General features: G+C 34.8%; 1 protein-coding gene across 7 annotated transcripts in view; it reads right to left on the bottom strand.

Moving 5' to 3' along the window:
• KATNAL1 (katanin catalytic subunit A1 like 1) overlaps positions 1 to 15,384 on the bottom strand; it is a 77,580-nt gene that overhangs the window by 45,705 nt on the left and 16,491 nt on the right. For 6 of the 7 annotated variants that reach the window (XM_035003605.1, XM_035003607.1, XM_035003606.1 and 3 more), the window contains exons 2-3: positions 13,425 to 13,600; positions 11,305 to 11,465 (exon numbers count right to left, since the gene is read on the bottom strand). In XM_035003605.1, the coding sequence (XP_034859496.1) occupies positions 11,305 to 11,465; positions 13,425 to 13,586 (323 nt within the window). In that variant the 5' untranslated portion in view covers positions 13,587 to 13,600. Of the gene's footprint in view, positions 1 to 11,304; positions 11,466 to 13,424; positions 13,912 to 15,384 lie in introns of those variants that run through there. The other variant, XM_035003608.1, reaches the window with a different exon arrangement.

The following is a 15,384-nucleotide window of genomic DNA, read 5'->3' as shown; positions in this document are numbered from 1 at the left end:
ATACCAAAGACAAAAACAAAATCAGGAAAACAATGGGACAGAAAAGATATCTATCTACAGTTAGACTGATGACATAAGCCAGAAGACAAAAATAATACTATTACTAATGTCATCTTCAAAACATAGAGAAAAAATAACTGCCAATCTGGTGTTCTATACTAAAACTATCATTTCAAAGTGACAGGAAAATAATGATACTTTGAGACAAAAATTGAGGGTTTACCACTAAGAGAGACGTATGTAAGAACTACTAAAGGATATACTTCAGCAAAGAAGAAACAGAATCTAGAAAGAGTGAAATGCAAGAAATGGTGAACAAAACAATTAGTAAACACATGAATAAATCTAAATAAGTATTTTATTCACTCACTCATTCAACAAATATTTATTGAATGCCTACACTCTGCTGAGCACTATTCTTGGTGTTGAGGGTACAGCAGTAAAAAAGTCAAAGCCTCTGACCTCACCAAGCTTCCAATGTAGTAAGGATGATAAACAATAAACACAGACTATAATATTAGGCAGCAGTAAGTACTATGAAGAAAAATAAAGCAGAGTAAGGAGACAGAGTGATGACAAGTGAGGGGGTAAATTATTTTTTAATTTTCTGAGTACAGTTGACACATAACATTACATTAGTTTCATGGGTACAACACAGTGATTCAACATCTCTACACATTATGCTGTGCTCACAAGTGTAGCTTCCACCTGTCACCATACAAAGCTATTACAATACCACTGACTATATTCCCTATGCTTTACATTTCATCTTCATGACTTATTCACTCTTATAAATGGAAGCCTGTACCTCCAACTCCCCTTTCCCCATTTTGCCCATCCCCCTAAGGGGACAAGTATTATAAATAAGGTGGTCAGGGTAAGACTTTCTCGGTGACATTTGAACAAAGACCTAAATAAGGTGAGGACATTAGTCATCTAAATACCTAGCAGGGTTGGGTTGAGGACTAGGGGAATGGGTGATGAAAACTACAAATATTTTTTTAGCACATCCTATGTGCCTGGCTATTCTTTACACTTTACTTGTATTCAATCATACAGTTCTCAAAATAAACTCACGAGGTAACTGTAGCATTGATCCCCAGTTTACAGAGGAGGAAAATGAGGGAAAGACTGAATGGCTTGTCCTCACAGACACTAAGTGACAAAGTTAGGATGAACCCTCAAAGTCTGGCTAATTATCAAGCTCCTGCCAAAGGAAACAGCCTTCCTAGAATCTGAGCTCCTGGGGGGCAGGAATCTTCCTCCTATTCTTTGCATCCATAGTGCCTAGTACAAAGTGGGTGCTGGGTATGTTGAGCTGAACTGAATATATAAAGAGCAGAGGGATGGGGACTAGCAAAAAAGAACGATAAGAGAAAGAAAAGAGGCAACAATCCAAAAAGAAAAAGAGGAAGAAAAAAGGAATACTATAATGTCACAGAAGCCCTAAGAAGAAAGTTCCAAGGAAGAAAGATGGTAAACATGATCAAATGTTACAAAAGTTAAATACAGTAAGTCTTGAGAATAGGCATTCCATTATTAAATTAGGAAGTAATCTTCAAGAATTCAGTCCCAATACCATAATGATGAAGATCCAAGATTTCTAGTTATTCTGGAAAGCACGGCTATGAAAGGTGATACGGGTACAGTACACATAATAGCAGTTTGCCAAAGGAGCAACGAGAGGGACTGACAGTAGCTCAAGTGCAGCAAGGCAAAGATTTTTTCCCAAATTTAAAAGTAATGTGTTAGATTTCATTCTGACTTACCACTATCTTGTTCCCATTCTTTAGTTTATCGCTAATGAATTAAAATTTCTATCTTTCAGTTGTCTTTTCTGTAACATAAAAAAACAGTAGAAATACCAAGTTTTTAGGCACTTATTGTAATAAATATCTAGAATTCCAAAATAAAGGTTTCAAATGAGTAACTGAGTTCTACAAAATAAGACAAATGCTCCCTAGAGAAAACTTAAAAATAAAAGAAACAAAATAATATAAAATAGCCAAATAAAATGACTTCCCACTCTTAGGATACTTTTGATCAGAATTTAGACCCTGGGAAAACATCTGTTCCCTCTGTCCTCACTCTCAAATGATCTTGCTTGCTTTCTTCCCTCATTGAAATAACCAGAAGAGAACTTCCATAAATGCCCACCTCTGTATCTACCCACTTCTCTACATCCATACTCTATTAACTACCAGCCTTCCCTCCAGTTACTCTCAATCAGCTGCACTTGCAGCATGCTCACCAGCCTACAAACAGCCTGCCAGTCCTCTCTTCTCTAAAACAACAAATCTTGGGCGCCTGGGTGGCTCAGTCGTTAAGCATCTGCCTTTGGCTCAGGTCATAATCCCAGGGTCCTGGGATCGAGACCCACATCGGGTTCCCTGGTCTGTGGGAAGCCTGCTTCTCCCTCTCCCACTCCCCCTGCTTGTGTTCCTGCTCTCGCTATCTCTTTCTCTCTCTCTCTCTCTGTCAAATAAATAAATAAATAAAATCTTTAAATAAATAAATAAAATAAAACAACAAATCTTGACTGTCTTCCCCACCTACCACTCAATTTCTCTGCTCCCCTTGTCAGCAAGACTCAAAGTATTACATATACTCATTGTTTTCAATTCCTCTCTTCCCATTCTCTGAACCCACTCCATTTTTCAGTACCATTCCATGAAAACTATTCATCACAGTCACCAATGAGCTCCATGTTGCTAAATCCAATACAATTTTCAAATCCTTATCTTACTTTACCTACATGCAGAATTAGATAAAGTTGCTTAATAGAATCATGAAACCTTAATTTCTTCTAAAAAAAAATAGAGATGATAGTAATAGTATCTATTTTAGAGGGTGGTTGTGAGAATTAAGAAATAAAGCATGTAAAAAGTTTGTTAGCACAGTACCTGATTCACAATTAGGAACTCAATAGATGTCAGTTACTGTGGTTAATCAACACTGCTAGCTGCATTCTACCCACAATCTAAAAATAAAGCCACTCCATCCTCCAGAGACAGAATTTTAGAAGAGACTAGGACTCTAGAATGTTTTTTTAAAAATGAGTATAATCTCAACCTGCCAATCATATTAGACAAATAACCTATTCCACCATATAAAGAATGACATTAAAATTTCCTTCTTAAAATTCCTTACTTGCTGATGATTCCTAAATAACACTAACCCTAATCTTTCTGAAGTTCTGATTCTCATTTCCAGTTCCTATTAAACAGCTTGATCTAGAAATTTAATCATCTGCTCCAATTTTTCTCTCAGTTCTCTGTATTTCGTTAATCACCAAATCCTATCCTTCTACCTCCCTAGTGGCTCTCACACTCATTTTACAAGACCATATGCTTCAGAGGGCAAGGACTGTGTCTGTTTCTGAATCCCACCATATCCCCAGCATAGTACTGGGATATATGACACCGTACTTGGCATATAATAGGTGCCAGCACCCTAGCTCAAGCTTTCCAGGATGCCTGCATTATTTTTTCTTACTGGTTTCTGGAGGCCAAGGTCTGTGGGGGTCTCTATTACCCTTACACTTTCCACAAGGCCAAAGATCATGCTTAGCATATGATGAATGTTCATAAAATATATGCTGGATATATCAATGATACAGTGTTTTTCTTCCTAAGACTTCAAAACAATTTTACAAAACAATCTCATTATAATATACATTTTACAGGGGGAACAATGAGGCAAGGATAAGGGAACTTAACTTGGAGGACTACTCAATTAGTAGTGGAACTGTTAAAAACAAAAACACACACAGAAAACTTGCTCTCCTGACTCTTAATCCCAGGAAAATAACAGCAAGAGCCTGGATGAAATGTCTATAAGGATGAGATGTTAGTCTACTCTCTATCAGTACTTGACATTGGCCTTGCTTGATCTCTTTCCACTGCAAATTGGGACTTCAAATACTAGCAGTAACTTAATCTATTTTGGTACCCAAAGAAACAAAGCAACAATTTTAATACCAAATCAATAAGAATTTCCTCTTTGCTGAAATCCTACAGAACAGCATAAATTGAATAAAAAACAATCTTACTGTTTCTATGTACAGAGAAACACATTATGCCATTTTCCTTGGTTCCAGATAAAAAAATGGAGGGCCTGTTAGAGTTCTATTTTACCTATACAGACTAAGCCAAATGATTAATATCAGGCTTGTGGATCCTATTCTCACTGCCATCTGTCCCAAAAGCTGTAACTTAAAAAGACTTAACACATTTATTTTTTAAGTTGAATAAAGAATAGTTTATTAAACATATGCTGTATCAAATATTGCTCCAATGCACAAAATCTGTTTCATTGCTTCGGATGTCACCAGAAGAGACCATTTTGAAAGGGTCTCTTTAAAGAGAATTCACTTGGGCACCTGGGTGGCTCAGTCAGTTAAGCATCTGCCTCAGCCAAGGCCATGATCCCAGGGTCTTGGGATCAAATACCACATGGGGCTTCCTGCTCAGCGGGGAGTCTGCTTCTTCCTCTCCCTCTGCCCCTGCCCACTGTTCGTTCTCTCTCTCTCTCTCAAATAAATTAATAAAATTTTAAAAATAAAGAGAATGCACTTAATAAACTTACATGGAAAATATTATAAGTAATTTAATTAATACAAAATACCCTTTAACTTAGGACACTAAGAATGATCTGGAGGCTCCCTCTTTCTGGAGTTTAGTTCTAATATTGCCACTATCTCCTGTCATAAGACATTTGTAGCTCAATTTCCTCACATTTAAGACAGTGAATCTAATTCATTTTCAAAGATTGTTTTGATTTATCCAAGCAGCTGCTGGTGATTTAAAACAGGATCCTGATTAAACTCAGCAGAGGCATGACATATAAGGTATACCTTGAAACAATGTGGCAAACCATGCTGGAGACCACATTCTACAAATTACCTTGGGTGCAGAAACAGGGATAGAGAAGTTTTGTGTTAAAAGTCCATTAAGTGAAAAGGACAGACCCACAAGCAGGGTTACCAAATTAGTAGCTAATGCTGAATACATCACATGCATCCCAGAAACATTTTATACAAAACAAAGTAAATTATTATTTTCCTACTGATTCACACTGTAATTTCAGCAAAAGAAATTTCATCAAAAGAAAAAAAATTTAACTATATTTAAAATATCAATACTTATTTCACTAAGTATTTTCACCTTTATTCTCTTACAACCTCTAATAAAAATTTAATCAAGTAGATAATAGATCTATGTATGTATAGGATATACGGATGTACATTAAAACCCATAGATATCCCTGAATATGTGTAGGACAGTAATGCAGTAAAGTGGACATAAATAAGTTGAGAAGATCTGGGTTCAAATCCTGGTTCTGCTACTTACTTGTTCAGATGACTTTGGTAAAATAACAAACTCTATAAGCTTCAATTTCCTCAGCTGCAAATGGAGTTCATTATAATAAGTTAGCAGTAGTAATACGGGCAAACAATAATAGTAGCTATTTCATGGGATCCTTGGAGGTTTAAATAAGATAATGCTTATAAAACATATAGTAAGTGACCAATAATTAGTTGTCATCCCTCCCCGAAAATGATCACCAACTTCACAAGACCTGGACATTTAAAAAACCATTATCTTCTCTGCCAGAGTTATTCAAAATGTTTCAGAAAACAAAGGATATATGCAGAATGAGCAGGGAGGAAAGTTATCATTTTTAAATTGTTATTCTCTTATTACTTGTCTGAAAAAAATGGTAGTACTTTATTCCAGAGCTGACCATTCATTTTAATTATTCATTACATGTCAGTTACTGTCTTACACATTAAACTCTTTTAGTTAATTCCATGAGGTAGAGATTCCCATTTTACATAATGAAACTAACATTTGGAGAGATTAAATAACTCGCTCAAGGTCCAGAAGCAAGTAAGTGGCAAGAATAGAATTCAAACTTGGATCTCATGGACTTAAGAGTCTTCCCATTGAACTAAGAATATCTAAGGAATACGTCCACTAATCACTATCTCTAGATGAAAATTTCATTACGTTTTATGTGACCTGTAGAAGAAACAAAATTGTAAAAGAAAAAATATATCCTACAACTCTAACCTCCCAAAACTTTCAACACTAAACTTACAATCTTAGTACTTACTTATTTTATCAGCCCATGAATACTCAAGGTTTTATACAGAATTCCTTCATTAGTAGAACCTTGTGAAGTTTTTAGGTGTTTTTCCATGGTTGCTGATGATACCAGTGGGAATGGGAAACTTCATCCCCCCCCCCCAAACAATATACAGTCTTGGATTTGCTTTTTATTCTGATCCATACAGTGGATACTATATCCATTGTATGTAGTATAGGAAAAAAAAATACTATATACAATGTCTACATACAGGGAAAATTTCTTTTAATATAGTATGGAGAAAGGAGGTTCATAGAAATACATTCTGGTCCATTCATCTGTCGCCTTCATTAAGAGTCAGGATTAAAACACAAGCATAAAAATAAATAAGATCTGTGCTATGAGCAGCTAAGGGAGGACAAATAAAAGGAAATAATGGCATAACGTTTCTCTAATAAGGAGAAGTTTTCAGGTAAGTGTTCATCAATGGGCAAATGCCAGCCACACTTTTTTATTCAGTTTGAGCCACAAATATTAGAATTAGTATCTGTGGCCACTGCTTTTTGAAATACATCATGGTACTCTAGCAATTATTTCCTATATTGTAAATTATTCCCAGGACTAAATGACTTCATTGGCAAATTCTACCAAACATTTAAAGAAGAGTTAACACAAATCCTTCCCAACTCTTTCAAAAAAATCAAAAAGAGAGGACACTTCTAAACTCATTTTACAAGGCCAGCATTACCTTGATATCAAAGCCAAATAAGAATACTATAAGAAAACTATAGACTGATATCCCTAAGGAATACAAAAATTCTTTTTTTTTTTTTTTAAGATTTTACTTGTTTATTTGAGAGAGAGAGAGCAGATGAGTGGGGGAGGAGGGGCATGACAGGCAAGAGAGAGAGACGGAGAAGCAGACTCCCTGCTGAGCAGGGAGCCTCACTGAGCCACCCAGGTGCCCCAGGAATACAAAAGTTCTTAATAAAGTATCAGCAAAATATTCCCATTGAATATGAATTCAACAATACATTAAAAGGATTATACACCAAGACCAAATGGGATTTATCCCTGGGACATCAGGGTGGTTCAACATACAGAAATCAACACATTAACAATAAAAAATAAAAATCATATGAACATCTCAATAGATGCAAAAAAAAAAAAAAGGATTTGACAAAATACAACAGACTTTTGTGATTAAAAGAAAAAAAAAACCTCCACAAGGACCATACCTCAACATAATAAAGGCCACAAACAATTAAGCTCACAACTAACATCATACTTAAAAGTGAAAATGGAAAGCTTCTGCTCTAGTATCAGGAATAAGACAAGGCTGCACACTCTCATCATTCCTACTCAATATAGTGCTGGAAGTCCTAGTTAGCAAAATTAGGCAAGACAAAAAAATAAAAGGCATCCAAATCAGAAATTAAGAAGCAAAAGTTGTCATTATTTGCAGATGATATAGAAAAAGCCCTAGAGACTCAACCAAAATTCTCTTAAAACTAAAACAAATTCAGTAAAGTTGCAGGATATAAAATCAACATACAGAAGTCAGTTGTGTTTCTATACACTAACAAGGAAACATCTGAAAAGAAAGACAACAATCCCATTCACAATAGCACCAAAAACAATAAAATACTTAGGAATACCATTAACCAAAGAAGTGAAAGATCTGTACATTGAAAACTACAAAACTTTAAAGAGAGAAATTGAAGAATACACAAACAAATGGAAAGATATCCCATGTTCATGGATTGGAAGATTAATATTGATAAAATGTCTATACTACCCAAAGCCATCTACACATTCAACACAACAATCCCTATCAAAATTCCAATGGCATTCTTCACAGAAATAGAAAAAAAAAAAGAAAAAAAAAACTCTAAAATTTGTATGGAACCCCAGAAGACCCCAAATAGCCAAAACAATCATAAGAACAAAGCCAGAGGCATCACACTTCCTGATTTCAAACTATACTACAAAGCTTTAGTAATTAAAACAATATAGTACTAACATAAATACACACATGCAAACCAATGGAACAGAACAGAGAATGCAGAAATAAACCCTTGTATTTATGGTCAACTAATATTTGACAAGAGAGCCAAGAATACTCGATAGGGAAAGAATAGTCTCTTCAACAAACAGTGTTGAGAAAATTGGATAACTATAAGCAGAAAAATACAATTGGACCCCTATCTTACACCAGTCACAAAAATGAACTTGAACTGAATTTAAAAGACTTAAACGTAAGACTTGATATCATAAAACTCCTAGAAGAAAAACATGGAAAGAAACTCCTTGACATTGGTCTTGGCAATGACATTATGGATATGACATCAAAAGCACAAGCAACAAAAGCAAAAATCAAGTGAGTCTACATCAAAATAAAAAGCTTCTGCACAGCAAAAGAAACAATCAAAAAATGAAAAGGCAACCTTCTGAATGGGAAAAAATATTTGCAAAACATGTATCGGATAAGGGGGTTAATATCTAAAATATATAAAGAACCCCTACAACTCAACAACAACAACAACAAAATCCAATTAAAAAATGGGCAGAGGAACCAAACAGATATTTTTCCAAAGGAGACATCCGAAATGGCCCACAGGTACAACATTACTAATTATCAAGAAAACTCAAATCAAAACCACTATGAGACATCATCTCACACCTGTTGGAATGGCTATAATCAAGAAGACAAGAGGAAAGTGTTGGCAAGAATGTGGAAAAAAGAGAACACTTGTTCACTGTTAGTGGGAATGTAAATTGGTTCAGCCACTATGGAAAACAGTATGGATGTTCATCAAAAAATTAAAAATAGGGGTGCCTGGGTGGCTCAGTCATTAAGCATCTGCCTTTGGCTCAGGTCATGATTCCAGGGTCCTGGGATCAAGCCCTGCATCAGGCTCCCTGCTCAGCAGGAAGCCTGCTTCTCCCTCTCCTTCTCCCACTCCCCCTCTCTGTCAAATAAATAAATAAATGATCTTAAAAAAAAATTAAAATAGAACTATCAAATGATCCATCAATTCCACTGCTGGGTTTATATCCAAAGGAAATGAAAACATGATATGGAAGAGATACATGCACTCCCATGCTCACTGCACATTATGCACAATAGCCAAAATATGAAAACAATGTAAATGTCTATCAACAGATGAATAAAGAGGTGAAACATAACATACAGTGTCTATCAATAGATGAATGAAGATACATATATATGTGTATGTAATGGAATATTATTCAGTCATGGAAAAGAAAGAAATGCTGCCATCTTCAAAAACATGGATGGACCTTGAGGGCATTATGCTAAGTGAGGTAAGTCAGAGAATGACAAATACTATAGGATCTCTCTTATATGTAGAATCTAAAAAAATCAAAATTGTAACAACAGAGAAAATTAAGTACCAGGGGCTCAGGAGAATTGGGAAGATGTTTAAGGGTACAAAGTTGCAATTAGTAGATAAGTAAGTCCTGGAAATCTAATACACAGCATAGAGATAATATATAACAAGACTATATTATAACTTTCAAAAGGCTAGGAGACTAGATCTTAACTGTTCCCACCAGAAAAAAAAAAAAATGATAATTACATGACATGATGGAGGTGTTAGCTAATGCTACCATGGTAATCAAATTGCCATAAATACATATATATATATATTCAATCAATACAAATATACACCTTAACTTACATAATGTTATATGTCAACTGTATCTAAATAAAGTTATTGTCAGCTTTAAGCTGTAAACTAGAAATATACTTCTGAATTAATGACTTTCAGAAAAAAAACTAAGGTATTTTATCACACATATATACACAAAATTTTCAAGTTCTGATAAATCAAAATGCCATTATTTCTTTTTCTCGGTATTTACTTTGGAACTTCCATGGTAACAACCCTATGACTCCTGAAACGTTGCATTTCAAGAAGATAATGGTAACCTTAATGTAAAACACCTGAAAGTGGTTACATCTGTGACAAGGGCTGTACTGTTGTAGACCTTAGAAAGGAATCATCATCTAGTGTTTTTATAATGGGAATCATAAAATTATCTGTAACTCAGTGGAAAAAACCCTGAAGGAATAAATTAACCACTTTTCACAGTTCTTTAAATGCTTTTAGAAAACTTCAAGAGATCAACAAGTTAAACACATGATCATAGCTATTGACCAAAGGGAAATTTATTTTCTATGATGCAACACTCTGGCCACAATACCACTTCACAATCAAGGAGACTGAAAGCCAGAAAGCCCTAAACTCGGATCCTGACCTAGACTAACTTACAGGTCAGGGTCTCTCAGGCCTCAGTTTTCTCACTGTGAAATTAATGGAATTATTCATTCAATGTTGGTTGAATGCCTACTATGTGCCAAACACTGTGTTAGCAATAAAAGTTTGTTATTTGTTTTGAGCAAATAAAAACATGGCCCTTGCCCTAGCAAAGCTTCTAATTTTGTGAAGAGACAAAGAAATGCAACATAGTAACTGCTATGAACAAACTGTTGTGTTTGAGCAAACTGAGAAAGGCTGCAGAGAGAAAAAATACAGTTGAGCTGAGACTGGAACAATGAATATGAGTTGCTCAGATGGGGATCATGGGAATCCCCTGAAGAAAGAACAGACTGAGCAAAAACAGAAAGGAAAGAAGAGCAAGAGACAGGTTTAATGTAGATGATGCATAGGCTGCACATCAGGGAGAGAAACTTAGAGCCTGATAGGCCACACTAGGCAATCTAACCTTTAACTTTTAAGGAGTAATAAGGTTCATTCTACACTATGACTCTGGAAACTGGCTGTAGGCCCGACCAGATGAATCCAATTTGTCCACCATTTCATCTAAAGTTGTTAGAATCTTTTAAAGCAAAAAGTTTTAAAGCAAAAAAGCCATCCAAGTTTTGATGCTGACAGAAAATCTAAAAGACCTCACATAACTGATAAATTTTAGGACTAGCAGATTTTTATTGTTATGATTTATAGTAGTAAAACATTCTAAAAGATACACGACAAATGATTTACTTCTATTCTGTATCAAAAATGAACTCTGTAAACCTATCGGTGTGACAATTGTAAACAAGTATTAAATTTGCACACCCCACAAAATATTTTTTCATTCTTCATTTAAATAAAGCTTCATTCTCTTCACTCTGAGTATCAAAATTAACTATAAAAGTACCTGAAGAGAATATAAAATCCCATTTACCTGTGTTCTGCAGGTACAGGGGGCGGCCAAACAGCAGGATCTCTAAATGGTTCATCTTGACAAGACACAGGGAAATCTGGGGGCTTGTCAATTTTAAAACTTTCCAAAGTGCTGACAATACTTTTAACTTGTTCATATTCTTCCAATAATTCCTGCCGAACCTTAAAAGAAAATAACCTTTATGCTGGAAACTGTTTAAAGTTTATATGAATGGCAAGTAATAAATTGCTATAGAACGCAAGTTTTCTCGGGGCACCTGGGTGGTGCCATTGGTTGAGTGTCCCACTCCTGGTTCCACTCAGGTCCTGATCTCAGGGTCATGAGCCTGAGCCCCATGTCAGGCTCTGTGTTCAGTGGGGAGTCGGCTTGAGATTCTCTCTCCCTCTGCCCCTCCCACTTGTGCTCTCTCTCTCTCTAGAATAAGTTAAGTCTTTAAAAGAAAAAAAAAAAAAAGAACGCACATTTTCTCAATGTCACTCCAAGTATGCAAAATGAATCATTAAAACATATTAAAAAAACAAAGAACTATTAAAAGTAATATAGATAGGAGGGCAGGAACTGGATTGAAAAAATACATTACATACTTTGTTGTAAGGGAAGTAGTTATATATTTTTCCAAATGAAACTCTTATTTCTACTAATGAATGGGATGACCATTAATATAATTTGAAACAAGGAACTAAGTCAGGAACAAGTTAACCATTCCCAGAAATCTAAAATGTTATGCTAAATCCTTTTAATATATTTGTAAATAGCTTTCAGAAAATTATCAGCCAACATTTTCATCAGCATTTCCTACTCCTAGTATCACTAAGTATGAAATGCCTGTCATGAGCATCTGAAAATCTGAAGTGCTAGAATACTAAGCATTACCCATTTCCAATTTTTATTTAAATTCTCCTTCATCTAAAATCTGAATTCTTCTGGACTTGTTTAAATTCTTTCAAGTGTTGGATAAAGTTCATTATGAGTTCAAAGGCAAGATTTTTCCCATATTTAAGAAACTTCACTGAATACCTACTATGTGGAAATCCTTGTGTTTTCAAACTTTGAGACCAAACTAATTTTCAAAGGCAAACAGATAATAGATTGAAAATTACATTTATAAATTCATTTTAACAATTCTAATTTGTTTTTACCAGAAAGCATGCTTTACTATAAAGCAGAGAAAAGAAAAATCTAGGTAAAATTTAACTGCTAATATATGCAATTATATACTTGGAGAAATGAAATTACAGAACCTAATGGAAATAATCATAGTAGAAATATCTGAATAGAAATGGTCACTATTTAACACAATTGTCAAAAATATTTCCAAGCTAATAAACCACTCTTGCCTATGGCTAGTATGCAGGATAGAAAAAACACAACTAAAACTTCAACTTGGGTTAAAGCAAGTATATTGTTCTCACTCAACATAATTTGGTAATGCTTAAGTTGGAAAATAAGCCAAATCTACCCTGAAAACTTAGTGAAACATCAATTTCTGACGTGGAAAAATTAAAAGAAACACTTGAAAGGCATTAGTACATTAAATGGAAACTTCAAAGAAATGCTTGACTTTGTACTTTTAATCTTAAAAGGATTTTAAGTTTTAAGAGTAAGTGGGGAAATTCTAATTCAAGTTTTTATTAACTGTACTATTATATAATCAAGTTGTACAGTCAAGAGACACAGCAAATATATTAGTTTTATTAGATTATTGACTCCTTTGTATTTGTAGGGAATCTTTCAAAAGAAGAGGAAACTTTCTTAAAGGAAAAGTTTTATGAAATGGTCAAAACTACATGTAAAAATGAAAGGGGAAAGGGCAAGTAGAAATACCTTATATCAAAAATTTGTGATCACACACAACTAGGTGACTGATCATGAAAATTTAAAAAATTCAAAGTAGATTCAATTGGAATTAAATATCTTCAAAATATGTCTCATGAAAGCTATGAAAAATACATAAAATATTAACTGGGCAAGACAAAATTATTCAGAGTACATTTTAAATATATTTCAGTATTTGGACAAATAAGAACTATTTACAAAACCTCCAACTAATTTTCTAACTCTAGTCTCTCACATATAATAAACTACTGCCCTCACTCACTGAATACTTGAATCTGTCTTACCTGTTGCCATTTGCCTTTGACAGCCGGGTCTCTGACTGACTGGCAATGTCTCTGAATCTGCTGTATCACCCCCTGGTAATATACCATTGATGAGTCATAGTTTCCAAGAAGTGCATATTCTCTTCCTTTCTTTGCATTGTCACAAATCTCAGCCAAATTCATCTTCCTTCAGAGACCTACACAGAATACATAATGTCTTCTTATTAAGTTTTCGGCACCAACTTTAGAACATTTTTTCTTTTCTCTAAAATATCTGCTTAAAACTGCTTTCAAAGTCAAAATGGTTCTCTTTTTCTTTGAGGTTATCTGAATGCATCTTATAATACTGAACAAAGTTTCTAATTTTGGAAGTACAAAGGACATCATAAAAGAACACCTAAAGAGATAACACAGAGAGAAATTACACAGGTCTGAACTATGGCTTATATTAAAGGTACATAAATTGGACACTAGTTTTCCTTGCTCATTTATAATTACCATAAGCTGTAATAACAATAAAGATGAACTTGATTGTATTCAATTTATTCTTGACAATGTAGAAATAAGTATATGAATATCACATATTTTTCCACTGAAAAAACTGCAGAAATTAGTTTTAAAACATTCTGGCCCCCAACACCAGAAGTCGTACTTAAGGAATACACTTTAAAGAAACAGCCTATAGTTGTCCGTGCATCATTTATACATATTTAATTGTCCCATACAACTTAAATCTAAGCAAAACCCCGTGAATTAAACTACCTGAGCCCTTTTTGCCCCTCAACTTGTAATCTTCTATTATTTTGTCATTCTATAGTTTTCTGTCTGTGCAAATAACTATCATTGATCTTTTCCCTTCTACAGATGCTAGGAAGAGTTATCTTCTGAACCTCTGGTTTCCACCAAAGCTGTCCAACCCAGTAATTCTGGTTTTTCTTCCTGGCTTCCCAAACTCATCCAAGAATCATCCAAGGCTTCTATGCAAAGATATTTTCCATCCAAGACTACAAAGAGTGGAAGTTCAGAGATACAGTAGAATAACATCCAGGAAGAGTCCAAATTGCCCTACTCTATTTCCCAGAATAAACTAATGAATCCACTCAGTAGAGAAAATCAAAATATTTCTCCATGCCTAATCCAGTCAAGAAATGGGCAGAAGACATGAACACACACTTCTCCAAAGAAGACATACAAATGGCCAACAGACTCATGAAAAAATGCTCAACATCACCCAGCATCAGGGAAATACAAATCAAAACCACAATGAGATACCACCTCACACCAGTCAGAATGGCTAAAATTAACAAGTCAGGAAACAACAAATGTTAGCAAGGATGCAAAGACAGGGGAACCCTCTCACACTATTCGTGGGAATGCTAGCTGGTGCAGCCACTCTGAAAAACAGTATGGAGGTTCCTCAAAAAGTTGAAAATAGAGCTACCCTATGACCCAGCAATTGCACTACTAGATATATACCCCAAAGATACAAATGTAGTGATCCAAAGGGGCACCTGCACCCCAATGTTTATAGCAGCAATGTCCACAATAGCCAAACTATGGAAGGGGCCCAGAGTCCATCGACAGATGAATGGATAAAGATGATGTGGTATATATACACAATGGAATATTACTCAGCCATCAAAAAAAATTGAAATCTTGCCATTTGCAATGATGTGGATGGAATTAGAGGGTATTATGCTAAGCAATGTAAGTCAATCAATTGTCTTATTGACTCTTATATGAGTTCACTCATATGTGGAATTTAAGAAACAAAACAGAGCATAGAGGAAGAGAGGGAAAAATAAAACAAGATGAAATCAGAAAGGAAGACAAACCATAAGAGGCACATGATGTAATGAGCACTGGGTGTTATATACAACTGATGAATTACTGAACTCTACCTCTGAAACTATATACTATGTTAATTAACTGAATTGAATTTAAATTAAAAAAATATTTCTCCATGCCTTTCTGAGGGAAT

This window comes from Mirounga leonina, unplaced genomic scaffold (assembly GCF_011800145.1).
Source record: "Mirounga leonina isolate KUSES-001 unplaced genomic scaffold, KU_Mleo_1.0 Mir_127, whole genome shotgun sequence".
Taxonomy (NCBI): domain Eukaryota; kingdom Metazoa; phylum Chordata; class Mammalia; order Carnivora; family Phocidae; genus Mirounga; species Mirounga leonina.
The sequence above is the reverse complement of the archived record's forward strand: the minus strand, read 5'-3'. Positions and strand labels throughout refer to the sequence as shown.